At 43.0% G+C, this 24,345-nt stretch overlaps 1 protein-coding gene across 1 annotated transcript in view; it reads left to right on the top strand.

Annotated features, from left to right (window-relative positions):
* Window positions 1–23,772, top strand: part of LOC131957864 (uncharacterized) — a 60,126-nt gene extending 36,354 nt beyond the window's left edge. Inside the window, exons 12-22 of the mRNA XM_059322667.1 lie at window positions 1,197–1,262; window positions 3,298–3,354; window positions 5,118–5,411; window positions 6,070–10,437; window positions 12,436–12,520; window positions 13,178–13,326; window positions 14,155–14,262; window positions 16,049–16,082; window positions 18,672–19,213; window positions 21,648–21,838; window positions 22,893–23,772. Coding sequence (XP_059178650.1) covers window positions 1,197–1,262; window positions 3,298–3,354; window positions 5,118–5,411; window positions 6,070–10,437; window positions 12,436–12,520; window positions 13,178–13,326; window positions 14,155–14,262; window positions 16,049–16,082; window positions 18,672–19,213; window positions 21,648–21,838; window positions 22,893–23,463 — 6,465 coding nt within the window. The 3' untranslated portion in view covers window positions 23,464–23,772. The remainder of the gene's footprint in view (window positions 1–1,196; window positions 1,263–3,297; window positions 3,355–5,117; window positions 5,412–6,069; window positions 10,438–12,435; window positions 12,521–13,177; window positions 13,327–14,154; window positions 14,263–16,048; window positions 16,083–18,671; window positions 19,214–21,647; window positions 21,839–22,892) is intronic.
* The last annotated feature ends 573 nt before the right edge of the window (window positions 23,773–24,345 follow it).

The raw sequence follows: 24,345 nt of genomic DNA, 5'->3' as shown, positions 1-24,345 counted from the left end.
GTGGTGTGAGGGGAGGGGGAGAAACATTCAGCAAGCACGTCGGTGAGCAGGGAGTGGTGTGAGGGGAGGGGGAGAAACATTCAGCAAGCACGTCGGTGAGCAGGGAGTGGTGTGAGGGGAGGGGGAGAAACATTCAGCATGCACGTCGGTGAGCAGGGAGTGGTGTGAGGGGAGGGGGAGAAACATTCAGCAAGCACGTCGGTGAGCAGGGAGTGGTGTGAGGGGAGGGGGAGAAACATTCAGCAAGCACGTCGGTGAGCAGGGAGTGGTGTGAGGGGAGGGGGAGAAACATTCAGCAAGCACGTCGGTGAGCAGGGAGTGGTGTGAGGGGAGGGGGAGAAACATTCAGCAAGCACGTCGGTGAGCAGGGAGTGGTGTGAGGGGAGGGGGAGAAACATTCAGCATGCAGGTCGGTGAGCAGGGAGTGGTGTGAGGGGAGGGGGAGAAACATTCAGCAAGCACGTCGGTGAGCAGGGAGTGGTGTGAGGGGAGGGGGAGAAACATTCAGCAAGCACGTCGGTGAGCAGGGAGTGGTGTGAGGGGAGGGGGAGAAACATTCAGCAAGCAGGTCGGTGAGCAGGGAGTGGTGTGAGGGGAGGGGGAGAAACATTCAGCAAGCACGTCGGTGAGCAGGGAGTGGTGTGAGGGGAGGGGGAGAAACATTCAGCAAGCACGTCGGTGAGCAGGGAGTGGTGTGAGGGGAGGGGGAGAAACATTCAGCAAGCACGTCGGTGAGCAGGGAGTGGTGTGAGGGGAGGGGGAGAAACATTCAGCAAGCACGTCGGTGAGCAGGGAGTGGTGTGAGGGGAGGGGGAGAAACATTCAGCAAGCACGTCGGTGAGCAGCTTGGTGGGGGTGAGGGCAGGACCGCACAGAGAGTTAATTCAACTAACATTCTTTAAATAGACCTTTTCTGTACACTGAAAACAACAATACAACTTGAGTAAACAACTTGACCAAATTTGTACACTGAAAACAACAATACAACATTAGTAAATAACTTGCCCAAATTTGTACAGTTCACAAACCTTAAAAAAAGACCCACTTAGTAAAACTAGACCCACTTCTTAAAACAACACCCACTTTGACCCACAAGACCCACTCTGTGTACCTATCTTTGACGCAGTTTGGTATAACATGTATACAAATAATACCTGATGCCATTCGTCTAAAGTTACTTCATGATTCCTCTACAGACACAAAACAGTCATTCCAGATCGAAACGGCGGCGGCATAAATATGGGAACTTTGGCTGGAGACAGGTGAGTAGTGAATCAGGTGGTCTACAGGTGATCTAGCATTTCAAGGTTTACGGGTGGGAATAGGTACTAGCATTACATGGTTTATAGGTACTAGCATTACATGGTTTATAGGTACTAGCATTACATGGTTTATAGGTACTAGCATTATATGGTTTATAGGTACTAGCATTACATGGTTTATAGGTACTAGCATTACATGGTTTATAGGTACTAGCATTACATGGTTTATAGGTACTAGCATTACATGGTTTATAGGTACTAGCATTACATGGTTTATAGGTACTAGCATTACATGGTTTATAGGTACTAGCATTACATGGTTTATAGGTACTAGCATTACAAGGTTTACAGGTGGAATAGGTACTAGCATTATATGGTTTATAGGTACTAGCATTACATGGTTTATAGGTACTAGCATTACATGGTTTATAGGTACTAGCATTACATGGTTTATAGGTACTAGCATTACATGGTTTATAGGTACTAGCATTACATGGTTTATAGGTACTAGCATTACATGGTTTATAGGTACTAGCATTACATGGTTTATAGGTACTAGCATTACATGTTTTATAGGTACTAGCATTACATGGTTTATAGGTACTAGCATTACATGGTTTATAGGTACTAGCATTACATGGTTTATAGGTACTAGCATTACATGGTTTATAGGTACTAGCATTACATGTTTTATAGGTACTAGCATTACATGGTTTATAGGTACTAGCATTACATGGTTTATAGGTACTAGCATTACATGTTTTATAGGTACTAGCATTACATGTTTTATAGGTACTAGCATTACATGGTTTATAGGTACTAGCATTACATGGTTTATAGGTACTAGCATTACATGGTTTATAGGTACTAGCATTACATGGTTTATAGGTACTAGCATTACATGGTTTATAGGTACTAGCATTACATGGTTTATAGGTACTAGCATTACATGTTTTATAGGTACTAGCATTACATGGTTTATAGGTACTAGCATTACATGGTTTATAGGTACTAGCATTACATGGTTTATAGGTACTAGCATTACATGGTTTATAGGTACTAGCATTACATGGTTTATAGGTACTAGCATTACAAGGTTTACAGGTACTAGCATTACATGGTTTATAGGTACTAGCATTACATGGTTTATAGGTACTAGCATTACATGGTTTATAGATACTAGCATTACAAGGTTTACAGGTACTAGCATTACATGGTTTATAGGTACTAGCATTACAAGGTTTACAGGTACTAGCATTACATGGTTTATAGGTACTAGCATTACATGGTTTACAGGTACTAGCATTACATGGTTTATAGGTACTAGCATTACATGGTTTATAGGTACTAGCATTACATGGTTTATAGGTACTAGCATTACATGGTTTATAGGTACTAGCATTACATGGTTTATAGGTACTAGCATTACATGGTTTATAGGTACTAGCATTACATGGTTTATAGGTACTAGCATTACATGGTTTATAGGTACTAGCATTACACAGTTTCACGGTGAGTACTGGATCAGGTGGTCTACAGGTGATCTAGCATTTCAAGGTTTACAAGTGGGAATATGTGCTAGCATTACTTGCACATATTTATACAAGGAAGTTATTTTTTTAACATTGCATGTGTCGTAAAAATGATGCAGCAATTTAGATAATTAGATTTCATTATTAAATAATAAAATTTGAGACATGACTTATTCATAGTCTTAATAATGAAGTGGGCTTTCTCCGAGAAAATTAAGTATCGCTTAATACAACTACGATTTGTTTTCTGTGCTACTTAATATTCGCCCACCCTTAGAACTAACGGGTAGCAGTTGTCTTATTCTAGAGTTGTCTCTCCTAGATAGGTTTCTGTCCTTAACTACCTCACCTACCCGGGGTCCGAACTCCGGACTTTCGGAGTTAGCATCCATACGCTTTCCCACGACGCCCAAGATGTATCCTGACTATACGCATATCTCTTACAGCACGTACGTGACTGAATTGATGGTACGTTAATCTGTAATTTCTCTTGCTCCTGGCAGGTCAGTGAGTACTCACGAGCAAAGGGCAGCAACTGCTACAGATTGGAGGGAACAAGTGTGAGTGTTACAAGCCGTTTTAAGGCACTTGATTGTGCATTGTCGCACGCGCATTGTCGTACACAATCGCACGCCAATGTCGCACACAATCGCACGGCTAGTTTAATACACAATCACGCGCGCACGCACAAACACAAGCAACTAGCTCTCATTGTAAGCGCAGACTCTCAAATAATATGTAGATTCTCACACGTCGACTCCAACATACCTAGAACCATTCAAGTAGTATCACACGTTTACCTAAGGAAGCAGGACACTTACCCACTCAAACACACCCGGACATTACCCCTCCCCCGGTCATTTAGGGATAGATGCAATGAGGAAATGTTAGGGTTAAGGGTAGTTAAAGTTAAGTTAAGGGTTAGGGTTAGATATAGTTAACCGCTTAGAGTTAGATATAGGTTAAGTTTTTGGGCTAGCATTAGGGCTATGGTTAAAGTTAGTTATAGGTCTAGGTTTGGGATTACGGTTTGTGTCAGTATTCTTTAGCGTCTGGGGTGGGGGGCAGGGGGGTAATATTCAGGGGGTTTATTGACAGTGGGGTTAGGGTTACATATACGTTGACGTACATACACGACCATACACATTTTTAATATGTCCACACACGTTTTACATAACTAACACACACACACCCACACTCACGCACACATTAGCTGCTAAACGTCAAGCTGTACTTTCATCGGTCTGCTGATATTTTTCTTCACGCATCACTGCGCAGCCAGCTAATTTGTTGTTGATGACCTGTGTAAAGCTATAAAACCCAAATGTTCAATCCCAGCACTCAACACAACACATAAACCAAACGGTTTAAAAAATATATAACAGCACAGAAAATATAATAACTTAAACAGGCGTCTTAATACTTTTGCGTTAATGTGTATACTGATGACCCTGTACAATCGATCATTTAATTTCTTATTTGTTGCAGTTAGAATTTTTAAAAAGCAGAAATCTCGCCTTCATACATTCTCGAGAGCCATAGAGACCCTTTGTTACTGCTTAAACCAAACCCAAGTTCCTTTTTTACTTTCTCGTATATCGTGTCTTGTAATCGTGCAAAAAAATTTTTTTTTACAAATCTCAACGTTTTACACCTCACTGATACGGAAAAACATAATTTTGCAATCTTGTCCGTATGCCTATGTGTGTGTGTGTGTGTGTCTATTTGTCTGTCTGTGTGTGTGTAAACACGATAACTTGAATACTGTTACAGCTAGGTTGATGAAATTTTATATATAAGTATTTTATCAAAATCGTAGATCCATTTCAACTTTTGAGCGATTTCCGATAACCGGAAGTGGTACTTTTTCTACTTTGAATTTTTCAAAAGCCTATAACTTGAGTACTATTTCAGATAGATAAATGAAATTTCACATCTAAGTAAAAGATCTATATCTTTATCTTCTATAAAATTTTGAGTAATTTCAGTTGACCGGAAGTACTAATGTACGCTATTTCCGATTTTTCAAAAAAAAAACGCATGTGAATTTATAAAGTACTAATAATATTGCGCACTATTATATACATCTTTATTCGGTGTTCGCTTGGTGAGCAATTCTTTTTTTTATGAGTTTCTATTCTATTTTTAAAAGTTTAAGTAATTAAAAATCACGTCTATACTCCAAGTTATATAAGAATATTCGAGAAAGTTTAGGGGGAGATCACTGCCGGTTTATTTTGTTTAACTCACCGACATTTACAGTTATTATTTAACTTTGCAAGTAAGTAAAGATAATTTTATAAAATCATTTTTGTCTGACCAGGATACATTGACATTGAGTAACAAAAGCAGTCACGCGGAAAAACCTTCCATTTACGAGGCCAGCAGGGCTAAACAGCCGTCCAACCGTGTCAAGAGCAGCGCGAACGGTGGGTCCGCCCGCTCTAGGAGCAGACCAGTAGACCAGGGGGGAGAGAGCAGGAAGACGGTGGAGGAATGTGGCACCACGGGGAATTATAGCCCTCGGCTCAAGTACGCATCAAAACCACAGGGGAAGGGGATTCGGACACCCTCGTTGACAAGGCAACATGAACGGAAGGAGGGACTAGACTCACAGGTAGGTGTATGAATAAAGGTGACTCACAGGTAGGTGTATGAATAAAGGTGACTCACAGGTAGGTGTCTGATTAAAGGTGACATACAGGTAGGTGTATGATCAAAGTAGACTCACAGGTAGGTGTCTGATTAAAGGTGACATACAGGTAGGTGTCTGATTAAAGGTGACATACAGGTAGGTGTCTGATTAAAGTAGACTCACAGGTAGGTACCTGATTAAAGGTGACATACAGGTAGGTGTCTGATTAAAGAAGACACATAGGTAGGTGTCTGGTCAAAGGAGACACATAGGTAGGTGTCTGGTCAAAGAGGGAGACATAAATTTAGGTGTCTGGCCTATAATTAAATCAGACAGGTAAGCTCCTTTTTAACAAGGAGGGCAAAACTAGACAAACAGAACATACCTGATACAGGAAAAAAACCACAGATACAATTACAACAACTTAATGTATTTTGAGATGTTGGACATTTTCACGGATCTTTACACACTTTCTCTATGTTCAGCTTGGGCCATCATGTTCATCTTTCCATTGTTTTATTTAAGGGTTTCCAGTGTTTATCAACATATGGGTTTTATGTTGTTGACCTTTTATGCTTTCATGATGTTAAATTATATCAATCTTGCCGACCATTTAAAGTGAGTTTCAACCGTTCTTTAGGTTCACCATGAAGCATTATCCAACTGTATCAAAGAGGGGGAGAGGAACTCTATGGTAAAAGACCGAGCAATATCAGACGTCGGATCAAGGCTAACCTACGATACCGGACACCGGAAATCTGAACCCTGCTCCAGGTCCTCCGGAAGTTTGGAGAAGGAACCGCCCACCAAACACACCTGCGCAGAATCGAACGACGGCGCATCGAGGGCAGCGGACTCGCACTATTCCAGACACTGCGAGTCGAGGGAATCTCGGGGCAACACTGTCTCGGAAGACAGAGGTTCGAAACCGTCACAGAACGCCAGAAACCTCCTTCAGTGTATAGAGTTTCAGGAACCGCGAGACGACCGGAAGTGTTCACAGGCTCAGGATAGTGGTCTCGGCAGCCAGCAGCAGCCCAGTACAGCCGAGCAGAGCCGTCGGCGGGAGGGGAATCTGCATCAACCGTCGTCAAGCCGTGCGGAATGTGAGAAGACGATGATTGAGGAGGATAAACGAGATGTGTCAAGCCGAGTGGGGTCAAAGGGTAAAGGTCAACAGACTGGGAGACAGGGCAAACCGGCGCTTCACGAAAATAAACCAACTACTTCCGAACAATGCCGGAACAAACCGACAAACCCCGAAGACGACGAGCGACGAGAGTCGGAATTCAAAAGCGCCGAGACGAACATGCATCGCGTAGCCACACGTGAGTCGCCTCGCAGTTTTTCTTCGCGGAGCTCCAGCGCCAACTCGGCAAGCGGGGCGTACCCTAGGGCAATGTCCGGGCAGCCCACGGGCCAAACCTCGCCTGCCAACACCAGAAGGCATTGCAGCTCCAACACGGACATCCCCGCCAAAAACGTCACCAACAAGAGGAACGAGGAATGCCAAAACGAACCCAAGGTGTATAGATCCGCTCAAGTAGGACCGCGAGAGAGTGGCACGAAATTGAGGTCACGCTCGAGAAACATCGAATCCAGCACCGTTGGGGATGATTTTAAGTCCGTCCACAGGACGGCAAGTGTTCACTCCATCACTAGCTCGAGTGAGAAACTCAAAGCACGTTCGAACAACCCGCAAGAAAGACCCTCCCTTGTGCATGAAGAAGAGGCAATGGACACTAAAGATGTACAAGTGCAGGCCCGGACTGTACGGGAGAAGGGAAGTTGTAGGAAGTTGTCTGGTCGGTACAGCAAGGTGACGTCGTTGAGCAACCACATGTTGACTAAGATCGAAGAGGAGAGGAATATCGGAGAAGACGAGGCGTGTGGTCAGGCGGATCAGTGGCAGAAGAACAAGGAGTCGGATGAGACCAGACACGTAGACACCCACAGTTCTGAGAACTACAACACCGAGAACACCAGAAGCGCCTGGTCGTCGTCACAGACGAAGACGATGAAAGAGCAGGAGACACAGTACTCCGACAGCCTCCAGAAAACAGACAGGATGACCTGCACGTCCTCCAAGTACGACGGCAACATTTTCAAGCCAGAAAAGCGCTCGTTGGTCTACGATCAACGCGTGTTTAACAAGGAAGCGTTGGAGACTGGCCGGATGTTTTTCTGGGAGAGTGGGAAGCTGTATAAGCTACCGTTCAAGTGCGAGAAGGACAAGAGCGCCAAAACCTCACGGAGGTGTCTCACGCGAGATGACGCACAGCAGATGCCGGTACGCAAAAGTTGCGCAGAGAAAGAAGAATCAAAATACCCGCTGGATACAGCACGGAAATACGGTGACGAGATCGGAAGCCAGTGCATAATGCGAGAAGTTTCCAGAACTGTGGGGAAAAAACTCGATCCTGGGCCTTACACGGATGATTGTTTGTACTCCGTGAAAGACAAACGCCAGAAATATGTTCCACACAGGAGCTTGGATGATGATTGCAGCTGGGACGATAGGAGCTTGCCAAAGTCAAGCAGATGTGCAGAGGTGACAAGCATGTCTAGGTCGAAATGTGATTTGAAACCAAAGAGAGAGCAGAGGCGGGTGTACGAGGACGAGGCGTGCACTTCAGAAGAACATCAGGGCGAACGTGCAAGTTCGCCGTGGCGAAGCACCAGGCAGAACCCGATTGCAATGTCGCGTACTGTCGAATGCGCGGATTTCTTAAACAGAGAAAAGCTGCCAGTAAAAATATCATTATCCTGTCTTCGCCAGGAAGATTCGCGCCGTTCGAAAAAGGCGCCAAATGACGTTATTGCCCTGTCTTCGTACTATGCCAAAGACACAGCCCGTGCCTATAAGTCGGGGTCGGGTGCTATTCCCCGCAGCAAGCACCGGAGCGGTGAGATCCCAGGATCGTACAGCGACCCCGATGGCCTTGCTGGGGAAGGCGACAGCGACGACCTCACAGAGATCAACCAAAAGAGAACGCAATCTCGTTTGAAGAACACGTTCTGCCCGGATTATACCAGCCAGCTCAGCAAAGGTGATCTGCCCTCAAGAAGGCACCGAACAATCAGTTCGTATTCCTGTGACAACATCCAAACGGATCTGTTCAAACCTCCCCGACATAAAGACCGCACTGCTCGCGTGTATGCTAGAAACACAGACAACCCCTGTAGCCGTCAGTCTTTGAGTAATCCTGTCTTACACGGCACTTTGCCGGACCGAAGATCGTGGACGACTCCTTTGGGAGAGGAGGAAGAAGCATGCACTGAGCAGTTCTCTAGGAGGGCATCACGAACATCCCCCGATTGTGTCTCCCCATCGCGACACAAACTCGCAAGCCGAAGCGTCGAGCAGAGCTTGACGGCCAGAAAGCCGCCCATGAGCGACACCCAGCGTTTTCTTTCTGATGAAGATTACGAGAGCTCGCGACAGGAGTCTTCAGAGAGCCAGAACGTTAGGGCGTGGAAGAGCAGCGACAAGGAACTACGACCCAAGTCTTTCACATCACGAGTTGCTTGTAAAGAGATACCTGACTCCATCCGACGTAGGACTAAAGACTCGCGAGAGTTTCGAACCTTCAGCAGCAGCCTAGCAGAAAACGAGCCGGTGCGGGTGGACACAAGTAGGTTGAAGACGAGAACCGGCAGCCATCTTGCAGGGCAAAGCCTCAGCGCTCGTAATCTCTCGACACAAAAGACCGGCTTGGTGAAGGAGTTGGCCGTAGATAAAGACGGGCTGTACGAGGTGAGGTCGCCTCAGGGGTACGCCACACAGGCTTTGAATGATCAGTGCGCTGAGGTTTTTACCGCTCAGGCCGCCTCTCTTGGCGACATCACACAGAAGCATGCGTCCCAGAACACTGTGATTATCTTGAAGGATTCCAACGTCCAGACGGAGACCGGCTCGGCTCAGAACTTCACAAGCCGGCTCAATAGCTCTGATAAGATGGGGCCGTCGTTAAAACCCAGTGGCCAGGATAAACTGCAAGAAATATCAAGCCGCGTTGGAGACTTATCCAAGATGGATTCCACCCCCTACCACAGTAAACCAGGCTTCCACGGAGACGGGAGTCAAATCGTCAGTGATTATGTACGGGGGGTTTCAGCGATCGACAAATCAAAAGAAAACCTTAAAAAGTCTATCAGACCTGATGAATCTATTCGGCGGATGGAAGCGGGGGCTCCAAGATCGCGTACACCCTCGAATGAAGCGATTGCATACGGCCGGAGGGAAGAACCCTCAAAGATCGTAGACGACTCCCTGTCCACAAGATCTAGCTACAAAAACTCCCAGTCCAAACTCCCCAGTGAAGGTTGTCTGGAATCAACAAATCGTCCGAAGGATACATACCTCAAGTCCTCCACGGTCGGATTTAGTAAAGCAGACGACGGTTTGTTCCAAGAGCGGCTGAGGGCACCAACGGATTCCAAATTCAACTCCACGACGGGTTTGAAATCTCGACAGAGTCTCAACTCGGCAGAAAACCCGGAGAGAACTCAAATCAAAGACTGCGGCTGCAAGAACAAAAAGCCAGAAAGAACCAGCCCGCTGGCAAGTTATACCACCCGATGCGCGCAACTCAAATCCGACGGGTCGGGACTAAACTCGCAGAACAATTCCGAAGGGTCGGAAAATGACGCGCGGAAACCAACTTCGGACTACCGCTCCTCCGAGGACTGTCCGCGGGCTGTGGGGTCGAGATCTCCGACCTCCGTCCACCACCCCCACCGAGAACTGTTTTCCTTGAACGACTGCTATTTCCCACGCGGCACATCGAGGTACTCCACTGCCGACATGTACGGCGCTGTAGGGGACGTGGGCGCCAAGAAAAAGAGAAAAGGCAAAGAGTCGAGGTCTAAGACGAAGGTTAACTCACCCTCACCCCAGCAAGGGGATGCTCCGAGTTCACAAAGGAGCGACGCTGGTAAATCTTTTGGAGTGCCAAAGGAAAAGCGAACCTCTCCAGGCTTGTATCCATCATCGAGCAGAACTAAGGTAAGTTTAAATCCATCAATCATCAAGCAGAACTAAGGTAAGCTTAAATCTACCCATCATCAAGCAGAACTAAGGTAAGTTTAAATCCATCAATCATCAAGCAGAACTAAGGTAAGATTAAATCCATCAATCATCAAGCAGAACTAAGGTAAGTTTAAATCCACCAATCATCAAGCAGAACTAAGGTAAGTTTAAATCCATCCATCATCAAGCAGAACTAAGGTAAGTTTAAATCTATCAATCATCAAGCAGAACTAAGGTAAGTTTAAATCCATCCATCATCAAGCAGAACTAAGGTAAGTTTAAATCCATCCATCATCAAGCAGAACTAAGGTAAGTTTAAATCTACCCATCATCAAGCAGAACTAAGGTAAGATTAAATCCATCAATCATCAAGCAGAACTAAGGTAAGCTTAAATCCATCAATCATCAAGCTGAACTAAGGTAAGTTTTAATCCATCGATCATCAAGAAGAACTAAGGTAAGCTTAAATCCATCAATCATCAAGCAGAACTAAGGTAAGTTCAAATCCACCAATCATCAAGCAGAACTAAGGTAAGCTTAAATCCATCAATCATCAAGCAGAACTAAGGTAAGTTTAAATCCATCGATCATCAAGCAGAACTAAGGTAAGCTTAAATCCATCGATCATCAAGCAGAACTAAGGTAAGTTTAAATCCATCGCTCATCAAGCAGAACTAAGGTAAGCTTAAATCCATCAATCATCAAGCAGAACTAAGGTAAGCTTAAATCCATCGATCATCAAGCAGAACTAAGGTAAGTTTAAATCTACCAATCATTAAGCAGAACTAAGGTAAGTTTAAATCTACCAATCATCAAGCAGAAGTGAGGTAAGTTTAAATCCATCGATCATCAAGCAGAACTGAGGTAAGTTTAAATCCACCAATCATCAAGCAGAACTAAGGTAAGCTTAAATCCATCAATTATCAAGCAGAACTAAGGTAAGCTTAAATCCATCAATCATCAAGCAGAACTAAGATAAGTTTAAATCCATCAATCATCAAGCAGAACTAAGGTAAGTTTAAATCCATCAATCATCAAGCAGAACTAAGGCAAATTTAAATCCATCAATCATCAAGCAGAACTGAGGTAAGCTTAAATCCATTAATCATCAAGCAGAACTAAGATAAGTTTAAATCCATCAATCATCAAACAGAACTAAGGTAAGTTTAAATCCACCAATCATCAAGCAGAACTAAGGTAAGCTTAAATCCATCAATCATCAAGCAGAACTAAGGTAAGTTTAAATCCATCAATCATCAAGCAGAACTAAGGTAAGTTTAAATCCATCAATCATCAAGCAGAACTGAGGTAAGTTTAAATCCATCAATCATCAAGCAGAACTGAGGTAAGTTTAAATCCACCAATCATCAAGCAGAACTAAGGTAAGCTTAAATCCATCAATCATCAAGCAGAACTAAGGTAAGTTTAAATCTATCAATCATCAAGCAGAACTAAGGTAAATTTAAATCCATCAATCATCAAGCAGAACTAAGGTAAGTTTAAGTCCATTGATGCTGTGTTGCCTCAAACCTACAGTTTTGTGTTGTCATTTGATCTGTTGTGTGTTACCTGTAGTTTTGCTCAAAGTTGACCTGTTCATGCTGAAATTCGACCTTTTCTTGTGTTAAATTCGACCTTTACTTGTGTTAAATTCGACCTTTACTTGTCTTAAATTCGACCTTTACTTGTGTTAAATTCGACCTTTGTGTTAAATTCGACCTTTACTTGTGTTAAATTCGACCTTTACTTTTCTTAAATTCGACCTTTACTTGTCTTAAATTTGACCTTTACTTGTGTTAAATTCGACCTTTACTTGTCTTAAATTCGACCTTTACTTGAATTAAATTCGACCTTTACTTGTGTTAAATTTGACCTTTACTTGTGTTAAATCTCTCCTGGTTTTTGTTGAGGTTTGACCTACTTGTGTAAACAAATGTGACCTAGATGTGTTAACATGACCTGTGTATCACACAGACCACCTCACCTGGAGGCATGTCTAGGGGTGATATGAGAGCCCCATCACCACGACGCCCTATGAGCAACGCCAACTTCAACCAAGGTACCATCTTTACCCTTTGCCCTTTGTCTGCTACTACCAATTTTTTCCTGAGGATAATATCACACGTCATTGTCGCGCAGTATATTTCTATTATTAGCTTGTGTTAGTAATAGTAATCTTTACACTGTGTATGAGAACGATGAAATCCTGACGATAAAATTTTAAATTAAGCACTGACTCGATGACGTCATCTCAACATCAACGGGGTGTGGTCACTCGAGCATACGCGCATTGACGTCATCCAGTGGTTGACTCGCGGAGGTCACTGAACCAGACTCGATAACGTCATCTCCACAAAATCTCAGTGACGCTTTAATATATGACGTTGCCCAACACCAGTCTGATGATATCATACGAACAACGGAAATGAAGTAATCTTGAAATGTACCTGCTAATGTCGCCTTAATTCTCGCTATACGATAACACAGAAGTATTGAAGCTTACAGTGCGATGTCTAGCTGACCTTATCAACCCCCCCCCCCCCCCCACACACACACACAGACACTATCCACCTTGATAACACAGAAGTATTGAAGCTTACAGTGCGATGTCATGCTGACCTTATCAACACCCCCTCCCTCCCCCCCCCACACACACTATCCACCTTGACAACCCATTCATGATCTCTCTGACCCCCCCCCCACCCCACCCCTCTAGACAATCTCAACCCCAAGGGCACGGTCGTCTACCAGATGAGCGCACGTTACGTCACCACCAACGGGCTGCGGGTGGCAGGGGGAGTCCGCGTCATTCTCGACGCCATCCAGAGGCTGGGATATGTACAGATGATCTCCCCGCTTAATGAGGTAGGTGGGGCAATTAATGACGTCATTAATGAGTTAGGTGGCACAATTAATGAGGTAGGTGGAACAAATAATGAGGTAAGTGGCTCAATTAATTGAGAGATGGCTCAATGAATGAGGTAGGTGGGACAATTAATGAGTTTATTAGGACTATTTATGAGGACGGAGAGCAGTTAATGAGGAAGGTGGGACAATTAATGAGGTGGGTGGGGCAATTGATGGGGTAGGTGGGACAATAAATGAGGTAGGTGGGAGAATTAATGAAGTAATTAATGAGTTAGGTGGAGAAATTAATCAGGTAGGTGAGGCAATTAATGAGTTGAGTGGGAAATTAATGAGGTAGAACAATTAGCGATTTAGGTGGGACAACGAATGAGGTATGTATTGCAATTTATAAAGGCAGACAATCAATGACGTTATTAGGCGAATAATTTATATACTTAGGTCAATTAACCAGTTAGGCCAATCATTGAGATGGAAACTAAATTAATCCGGTAGGTAGAATTAATCAGGCACGTGGGACAGTAAATGACGTTGGTGGGATAATTAATAAGGTAGGATGAACAATTAATTTAGGTAGGTAGTCGAATAATTGAAGTACATGGATTAATGGATAATGTAGACTTATCAATCTGATCTGGGGGTTTGTAAATTAATGAAGTATGAGGGTCGGTTCATGAGAGTATATTTTACAGGCATATATGTGCAGGTATACTTTCATAATGTCTGCAGGTACGCGCCACATATCATATTAGCAGGTAGATCTATATGTTTCAATATGTTTGGGGGTGTGGGAGACATATATTTACATACGTCTGATTATGTTTTCAGGTGTACGTTACCCACTACATCCACACCATCACCTACTTAAGCTCAACCTCAGCAGCTGGTGTGGCATGGAGCGCCATTGTGTACAAGCCGACGTCGGATAAAGATCAGGTATGTTGGTGACAGATGGGATGTTGGTGACAGATGGGGTGTTGGTGACAGATGGGGTGTTGGTGACAGATGGGGTGTTGGTGACAGATGGGGTGTTGGTGACAGATGGGTGTTGGTGACAGATGGGGTGTTGGTGACAGATGGGTGTTGGTGACAGGTTGGTGACAGATGGGGTGTTGGTGACAGATGGGGTGTTGGTGACAGATGGGGTGTTGGTGACAGATGGGGTGTTGGTGATAGATGGGGTGTTGGTGACAGATGGGGTGTTGGTGATAGATGGGGTTATGGTGACAGATGGGGTGTTGGTGATAGATGGGGTGTTGGTGACAGATGGGGTGTTGGTGACAGATGGGTGTTGGTGACAGGTTGGTGACAGATGGGGTGTTGGTGACAGATAGGTGACAGATGGGGTGTTGGTGACAGATAGGATGTTGGTGACAGGTAGGTGACAGATGGGGTGTTGGTGACAGATGGGGTGTTGGTGACAGATGGGGTGTTGATGACAGATGGGGTGTTGGTGACAGATGGGGTGTTGGTGACAGATGGGTGTTGGTGACAGGTTGGTGACAGATGGGGTGTTGGTGACAGATGGGGTGTTGGTGACAGATGGGGTGTTGGTGACAGATGTGGTGTTGGTGACAGATGGGGTGTTGGTGACAGATGGGGTGTTGGTGACAGGTTGGTGACAGATGGGGTGTTGGTGACAGGTGTGGTGTTGGTGACAGATGGGTGGTGGTGACAGATGGGGTGTTGGTGACAGATGGGGTGTTGGTGACAGATGGGGTGTTGGTGACAGGTAGGTGACAGATGGGGTGTTGGTGACAGATGGGGTGTTGGTGACAGATTGGTGACAGATGGGGTGTTGGTGACAGATGGGGTGTTGGTGACAGATGTGGTGTTGGTGACAGATGGGGTGTTGGTGACAGATGGGGTGTTGGTGACAGATGTGGTGTTGGTGACAGGTAGGTGACAGATGGGGTGTTGGTGACAGATGGGTTGTTGGTGACAGATGGGGTGTTGGTGACAGATGGGGTGTTGGTGACAGGTTGGTGATAGATGGGGTGTTGGTGACAGGTTGGTGACAGATGGGGTGTTGGTGACAGATGTGGTGTTGGTGACAGATGGGGTGTTGGTGACAGATGGGGTGTTGGTGACAGATGTGGTGTTGGTGACAGGTAGGTGACAGATGGGGTGTTGGTGACAGATGGGTTGTTGGTGACAGATGGGGTGTTGGTGACAGATGGGGTGTTGGTGACAGGTTGGTGACAGATGGGGTGTTGATGACAGATGGTGTGTTGGTGACAGATGGGGTGTTGATGACAGATGGGGTGTTGGTGACAGATGGGTTGTTGGTGACAGATGGGGTGTTGGTGGCAGATGGGGTGTTGGTCAAAGGTTGGTGACAGATGGGGTGTTAGTGACAAGTGGGGTGTTGGTGACAGATGGGGTGTTGGTTACAGATGTTGAGTTGGTGACAGGTTGTGTATTTGTGACAGGTATGTTGTTGGTTGATGTACTATGGGGTTTCGGTGATAAATGGTGTGTTAAGTGACATTTACATTGAGTATGTAGAGAAGTCATAAAAGAACCAAAGAACCAACACTTTTTTACTAATTTTTTTTTATAGCACTAGACACAGTTTTAACAAATTTAATTTCCAACTATGAGATGCGTGTATGCATCATTTTGTCAAATACTAACATTTAGTTATTTTAAAATTTAAAAAAAAAACTATTAGAACAAAACAGAGACAATTTTCTTTTCTCCCCTTTATTCTCCTCCACAGAAAGGGTCTAAACAGTCGAAAGGAAAAGATGAAAGTAATGTGCTGGTAGTGTCTTAGTCATATATATTGTTTTACAGTCACATCTGATGCGTCAAAGTCAAGTGTTATGTACCCAAGTCATGTCCGTTGATTTACACTCATGTCCTCTCTGTCAAAGTCATGTTGTCCAAACCCTATAAACAGAAATATTTGCCGAGAATGCATCCATTTTATATTACTTCACTCTTGTCATGTGAAGTAGCATAATGCAATAATTAAACTTTAAAACATTTAAATTCCATCTCTCTTACAACATGCACAGCTAAACACTAACTCCGAAATTCAACACGTTGATAAAAGCGAGATTTGAATCAAAGAGCGTTGACCACAGCTGATTTGACCACGGGTGTTTTGTCTACATCTTTCACTTTGTCCATTTATGGTCAAGATTAACTGAACGTGGATTTAAAAATGGCGTAATTATATTGGCCCTATGGTCAAACCCCTATGGTAAAACCCCCTATGGTCGACCCCCTACTGTCAAACCCCATATGGTCAAACCCCGCTGTGGTCAAAGTTCCTCGAAACGAATCAAAGAACCTTTATAATTAAAACAAATAGATCTAAATCTACTTAGAAAATCTTGTAAACCACGATGTATACAGTTCTAATGTTAGTTTTTATATTTAGAAAAGAAAACTTGTTCCAGAGAGTATACTCAATCAGAGAGTATTCCAAAATGAAAATGTGCTGAAAAAAATTTCTCTTTTTTTGATTACGTATGTAGTTTAGTTCCCAACATAATACGTCACTTCCTTAAAAAAGTAACAACAAATCTGTAGCGCAGCGGTACCTACGAGACCTTTTACTTCAGCCCCAAACAAGGTTTTGTGTTTTTCATTTGATGTTCTTTAATAAATACAACAGTACTGAGTACTAGACAAGTATTTATTTTTAAATACATTAGTTACTGAGTTAAACAGGATCCAAAACATTAGGTTCCGTGACATTATTCTATAGATATTGTCACTTTTATTCTGCGTGTACGGCAGTTAGGGTTGGAGCTATGATTAGGATTGGGCTAGGGTTTTGGCCGGAGGTGCAATTAGGGTCAGTTTTATGGTTAGGATTAGGACTGATTAGGTTAAGGGCATGCGTTAGCTTTAAGTCACGGCTAGGATTAGGCTTAGGGCTAAAGTTAGGGTCAGAGTTTCTTCCAGGCATAAACCCCAGGAGTCTAAACCCCTCACCCCCCTCGAACGAAATGAATTTATATAGAAAACATATAGATCTAGATCTACTTTTACCAGTGTCCGCACCCGCGGAAAAAGGCTGGAAGAAACACTGGATTATGGCTAGCGTTAGGATCAACTAGGATTAGGATGAGGACTAGAGTTAGGGTCAGGTTTATGATTATAATCAGAGCTAGTGTTATGGCCTCGCCTAGGAGACGTGCTAACCTTTTATTTCTTTTTCCCAGCCGGCGTTTGTATACAGTATACAGATAGAATATAATGGCATTTAAATCGGCATCAACGAAACAACTATTTTAAAAAAGGTTTAGGTTTCGTAATACATTTATAAACACCCCGACATTTTCATCGGCTGTACTGCAGTAATCGAATCGATAATATCGCCCATAAATATATCGAAACCCCAACCTTTATCATACTCGACTGGGTGGTATCGAATTGAACTGTTGACCTTCTTCTATTTCACGACTTGACCGCTTTACTTCGACATTTGGCTGACCTGCTATTTTTACGAGTTGATCTCCACATTTAGTTGACCTACGATTTTTTAACAACTTGACCTCCAACAATTTTAACAAGTTGCCCCCCCCCCCCCTCCCCTCCAAATTTAATTGACAAAGTATTTTAACAATTTTACCTACAGTTTCAACAACTTGACCCCCTCCCGTCCACATTAAATTAATCTACTTTTTAAACGAGCTGACCCCCCCTCCCTCTACATTAAGTTGACCTACTATTTTAACGAGTTGACCTACTATTCCAATAACTTGACCCCCCCCCTTCCACATTTAATTGACCTAATATATTAACAAGCTGACCCCTCCCCTCCACATTTAATTGACCTACTATTCCAACAACTTGACCCCTCCCCTCCACATTTAATTGACCTAATATTCCAATAACTTGACCCCCCCCCCCTCCACATTTAATTGACCTACTATATTAATAAGCTGACCCCTCCCCTCCACATTTAATTGACCTACTATTTCAACAACTTGACCCCCTCCCCTACAATTTTAACGAGTTGACCTGCTATTCCAACAACTTGACCCCTCCCCTCCACATTTAGTTGACCTACTATTTTAACAAGCTGACCCCCTCTACATTTAATTGACCTACTATTTCAACAACTTGACCCCCCTCCCCTACAAATTTAACGAGTTGACCTACTATTCCAACAACTTGACCCCTCCCCTCCACATTTAGTTGACCTACTATTTTAACAAGCTGACCCCCTCTACATTTAATTGACCTACTATTTCAACAACTTGACCCCCCTCCCCTACAATTTTAACGAGTCGACCTACTATTTCAACAACTTTACTCCTCCCCTACAATTTTACCGAGTTGACCTACTATTCCAACAACTTGACCCCCCCTCCCCTCCACAGGCGCCCAGGACAAGGTGGACGTGGCCCAGGTTGTCTTCTGCGACCCCTACCAGGCCCACCGGTTCCGCATCGTGCTGGACACGGTCCGCTGCGCCTTCCACAACATCGACTGCGTGTCCAGCGCGACAGCCAACACGCTGCTCGGCACCGGCCAGTGCGCCTCCTGCCCCCCGAACTTCCCCACCGCCATGATCGACCCCCTCGCAGCCGACAAGTTCACCCAGTCCTGCTGCAGTTCCCCGCGATTCACGCCCTGGCCTATCGTAGGTGGATTCGTTCCCTGTCCCGCACCCGGCGTCCCAATCAACGCTCCGGCACCAATGATGAGCCGGCCGCCGTGTGATGCCGGACCGTCCGGATACTCCTGCGGGATGAACAACTCCCAGAGGAGCAGTCAGCCACCGCCTTGTTCCAGCCCCACCAAGAACATGGGCTGCGCCATCAACGCGGATCTAGTGTACGACCCCTACGCTTATGAGAACGCCATAGAGAAAACTCTCTTCAGCTCTGTGGCTTGTTTGGTGCGCCTCTCTAAGGACAGGGTGAGTCTGTTTTTGATGTCTTGTTTGGTGCGCCTTAGGACAGGGTGAGTCTGTTTTTGTGGCTTGTTTGGTGCGCCTCTGACAGGGTGAGTCTGTTTTTGTGTCTTGTTTGATGCGCCTTAGGACAGGGTGAGTCTGTTTTTGTGTCTTGTTTGGTGCGCCTAAGGACAGGGTGAGTCTGTTTTTGTGTCTTGTTTGGTGCGCCTCTCTAAGGACAGGGTGAGTCTGTTTTTGTGTCTTGTTTGGTGCGCCTCTCTAAGGACAAGGTGAGTCTGTTTTTGTGTCTTGTTTGGTGCGCCTCTCTAAGGACAGGGTGAGTTTGTTTTTGTGTCTTGTTTGGTGCGCCTCTCTAAGGACAGGGTGAGTCTGTTTTTGTGTCTTGTTTGGTGCGCCTCTCTAAGGACAGGGTGAGTCTGTTTTTGTGTCTTGTTTGGTGCGCCTCTCTAAGGACAAGGTGAGTCTGTTTTTGTGTCTTGTTTGGTGCGCCTCTCTAAGGACAAGGTGAGTCTGTTTTTGTGTCTTGTTTGGTGCGCTTCTCTAAGGACAGGGTGAGTTTGTTTTTGTGTCTTGTTTGGTGCGCCTCTAAGGACAAGGTGAGTCTGTTTTTGATTGGTGTTTTAACATTTTAATATTTTCAAAGCTATGTTGTAGCTACTATACCTCCCCCAAACACTTGTGATATCTTAAGACCTGCAATCTGTTTATAAGAATGTGACCAAACTATAAAGCGTTTGATTCTACGTTTTGTATGTATCCGAACTCTAACCTCTGTCCTAATATTTGCCCAATCCCTGAAATGTTCCAGTACTATGAAATGTTCTAGTACTATTGAAATGTTCTAGAACTGACCAAATGTTCTAGTACTATGAAATGTTCTAGTACTACTGAAATGTTCTAGAACTGACCAAATGTTCTAGAACTGACCAAATGTTCTAGAACTGACCAAATGTTCTAGTACTATGAAATGTTCTAGTACTATTGAAATGTTCTAGAACTGACCAAAGTTCTAGTACTATGAAATGTTCTAGTACTATTGAAATGTTCTAGAACTGACCAAATGTTCTAGTACTATGAAATGTTCTAGTACTATTGAAATGTTCTAGAACTGACCAAATGTTCTAGTACTATGAAATGTTCTAGTACTATTGAAATGTTCTAGAACTGACCAAATGTTCTAGTACTATGAAATGTTCTAGTACCATTGAAATGTTCTAGAACTGACCAAATGTTCTAGTACTATGAAATGTTCTAGTACTATTGAAATGTTCTAGAACTGACCAAATGTTCTAGTACTATGAAATGTTCTAGTACTATTGAAATGTTCTAGAACTGACCAAATGTTCCAGTACTATTGAAATGTTCTAGAACTGACCGAATGTTCTAGTACTATTGAAATGTTCTAGTACTATTGAAATGTTCTAGTACTATTGAAATGTTCTAGAACTGACCGAATGTTCTAGTACTATTGAAATGTTCTAGTACTATTGAAATGTTCTAGAACTGACCAAATGTTCTAGAACTGACCAAATGTTCTGGAACTGACCAAATGTTCCAGTACTACTGAAATGTTCTAGTACTACTGAAATGTTCTAGAACTGACCAAATGTTCTAGAACTGACCAAATGTTCTAGAACTGACCAAATGTTCTAGTACTACTGAAATGTTCTAGTACTATTGAAATTTTCTAGAACTGACCAAATGTTCTAGAACTGACCAAATGTTCCAGTACTACTGAAATGTTCTAGTACTACTGAAATGTTCTAGAACTGACCAAATGTTCTAGAACTGACCAAATGTTCTAGAACTGACCAAATGTTCCAGTACTACTGAAATGTTCTAGTACTATTGAAATGTTCTAGTACTATTGAAATGTTCTAGAACTGACCAAATGTTCTAGAACTGACCAAATGTTCTAGTACTATTCAAATGTTCTAGAACTAGTCGAATGTTCTAGTACTATTGAAATGTTCTAGAACTGACCAAATGTTCCAGTACTATTGAAATGTTCCAGTACTATTCAAATGTTCTAGAACTGACCAAATGTTCTAGTACTATTGAAATGTTGCAGTACTATTCAAATGTTCTAGAACTGACTAAATTTTCTAGTACTTTTGAAATGTTCCAGTACTATTCAAATGTTTCAGTACTATTGAAATGTCCCAGTACTATTCAAATGTTCTAGAACTGACTAAATGTTCTGGTACTTTTGAAATGTTCCAGTACTATTCAAATGTTATAGTACTATTGAAATGTTCTAGTACTATTGAAATGTTCTAGAACTGACCAAATGTTCTAGAACTGACCAAATGTTCTAGTACTACTGAAATGTTCTAGAACTGACCAAATGTTCTAGAACTGACCAAATGTTCTAGTACTATTGAAATGTTCTAGTACTACTGAAATGTTCTAGAACCATTGCCTTGATCTCCCCCAGACTTGGCTAGAGATGCAGCAGGGATTTGTCAAGGTGACTCAGTGCTCTAACGGCATGGGCTTCAGTCTAGTCTTTGAGAGCGGCTGCCGTGCGGGCTGTACTCACCACTACATACGGCGAGACACCATCTTTGAGCGCGCCCCGCGCACACAGCACGGGTTTATCTACAACACCATCTGTAGCGGTGAGAAGTAAGTAAACGGCCACTCGTCCTGGATTTTTTAAATTATATATATATATATATATATATATATATATATATATATATATATATATATATATATATATATATATATTGTAACTGATAAAACAATTTCTTTCATTATAATGTTTAAAAATTCAAGTTTTTTTTTCTTCGCTAATTATGTATTCTGCTTCATCTTAAATTTAGATAAATACTTTAAATATCATCTTTATACTCTATGAAACAGATTCTTAAAAATCCATCTTCATAAATCAGATTTTACTATTGTTTAAGGTATAAGCAAAGTTTCATTCATATAAATGGCAATCCTATTTTGATCTGTTTAGCACAGTGATATCAAATGATATAACCATAAAGCACTTAACAGTAAAATAATCGGCAAAATTACCCATTACCTTATATTTACAAAATAAGAAGCATAGCATATAAGCTTTATAATTCAAGCTGTGTAACAGTAAGGAAGATAGCCATGTTTAAAATAATTTTAGCTATCTTACAAAGGATCGTGTGAACGCGCATGTAAAACTGATGGAGTTCGGTACCTCCAAAGTAAGTCAAGCGGCACTGTTCTAGAGGGAAGGTCTGAGACGAGTTCCTCATATAATATCCCCCGCTTTCACTGTTCTCTGTTCCCAAGAGGAACTGTCATGTACCTGATATGTAGCAATATTCCCCATACTGTTCCCCAGAGGAACAGTCTTCCTGATATATAACAATGTCCCCATACTGTTTCCCATCATGTTCCTGATATGTAACAATGTTCCCCACAGTGCTCACCAGAGGTACCGTCGTGTACATGATATGTAACAATGTTCCCCACTGTGTTCCCCATCGTGTTCCTGTCTTATAACAATGTTCCCCACAGTTTGTTCCCCATCGTGTTTCTGATATGTAACAATGTTCCCCACACTGTTCCCCACCGTGTACCTTATTTGTTCCCCATCATGTTCCGATATATAACAATGTTCCCCACTGTGTTCCCCATCGTGTTCCCCAACGTATTCCTTACATGAAACAATGTTCCCCACTGTGTTCCCCAGAGGTACCGTCGTGGACGAGTTCCTCATATCCTTCCAGACGAAAGCCGAGGCAGATAACTTCAAGTGTGTTGTGGATAAGTGTCACAACCTCCTGATGATGACCGCTGCCAAGCCGCTGGACTGCAACACGTGCGGTTACCCCGCCCTCTACAACACCTCTTGGTCCAACTCCTGTGGCAACAACAACTGCAGCTGTGACGTGCCCGCATGCCCCTGGGGGGTGGGGGAGACGTCTGCTTCTCTGCGAGTTGATGAAGAAAGCGAACAGGATGTCATTGATTGGAACGACAACAACCATAACCCTAAACAACCTGTGATAAACGGGTATCTTAACCCTAACGTCTACTGTGATCGGTTAATATTTAACCCGACGTTGTCCAGCGCTATTTCAGGAAACGGGAAATCCCGGCGCTATTTTAACACCGCGCTTGTCACTCTCTTGAAAATACGAAACGAAAGATTATTAACACACCCCACAAGGAGCGATAAAAACTCATTGAATTTCCTGGATAATTCCACAATCCACACACCCTACGTCTGCCGTATGTTGAAACGGCTTAAATCTTCGTGAAGAATTTCTCAAATCCGGCAAAGGCGATGGAATCTGGACGTAATACGCAGGCCTGCCGCTTTATTGGGAATACATAAAGGACTCGGACAAGATGATTGGCGTATTTTAGTCGTGGCTAGGACGATTAGGCAAACTCCTGGCAAAGCGAAAAGATGATTTTTTTGCCGTGAATGCTGCTAATCGAAGAAAACAAAATATATATTTTAATTTGAAAACCAATATCCGATTTGTTTGGTCTCAACCTTTCCAATGTTGATCAATTGGCTGAAGTAATGTTATACGAGTTTCTAAACACATAGTAAACAGAAATATCAAAATGGCGTTGTCAGGTATCTTGAGCTATGTGTGTGTGTGTGTCTGTGTGTGTGTGTGTGTACGTTTGGTGTAGGGTGAGTTTGTTATATACGTTTATTGTGTGGGGAGTGTGTAGGTCACTAATGGTAATTTAGGTAATGGATCGCTAATGAGACTTAGGAAATGAGTCATTCATTGTAATTAAACAATGTGTTCAATCGACCAATATTTTTTTGAACACTGTAAGATTTTAATTCTCCTGAGATATTTTGTTTGGGCTGTTTAGCTCATATCTTTTATCCTTAATCACAAAAATCACACTGATACAGTTTCATATTTTATCCTTATCCTAAAAATACCCTCAAATAGTTTCATATTTTATCCTTAATCACAAAAATACCCTCATATAGTTTCATATTTTATCCTTAATCCCAAAAATATCCTCTTTTATCCTTAATCACAAAAATCACACTGATACAGTTTCATATTTTATCCTTAATCCCAAAATACCCTCGTATAGTTTCATATTTTATCCTTAATCCCAAAAATATCCTCTTTTATCCTTAATCACAAAAATCACACTGATAC

This window comes from Physella acuta, unplaced genomic scaffold (genome assembly GCF_028476545.2).
Source record: "Physella acuta isolate Inbredline_101_S28 unplaced genomic scaffold, ASM2847654v3 ptg001273l, whole genome shotgun sequence".
NCBI classification, from domain to species: Eukaryota; Metazoa; Mollusca; class Gastropoda; family Physidae; genus Physella; species Physella acuta.
The sequence above is the reverse complement of the archived record's forward strand: the minus strand, read 5'-3'. Positions and strand labels throughout refer to the sequence as shown.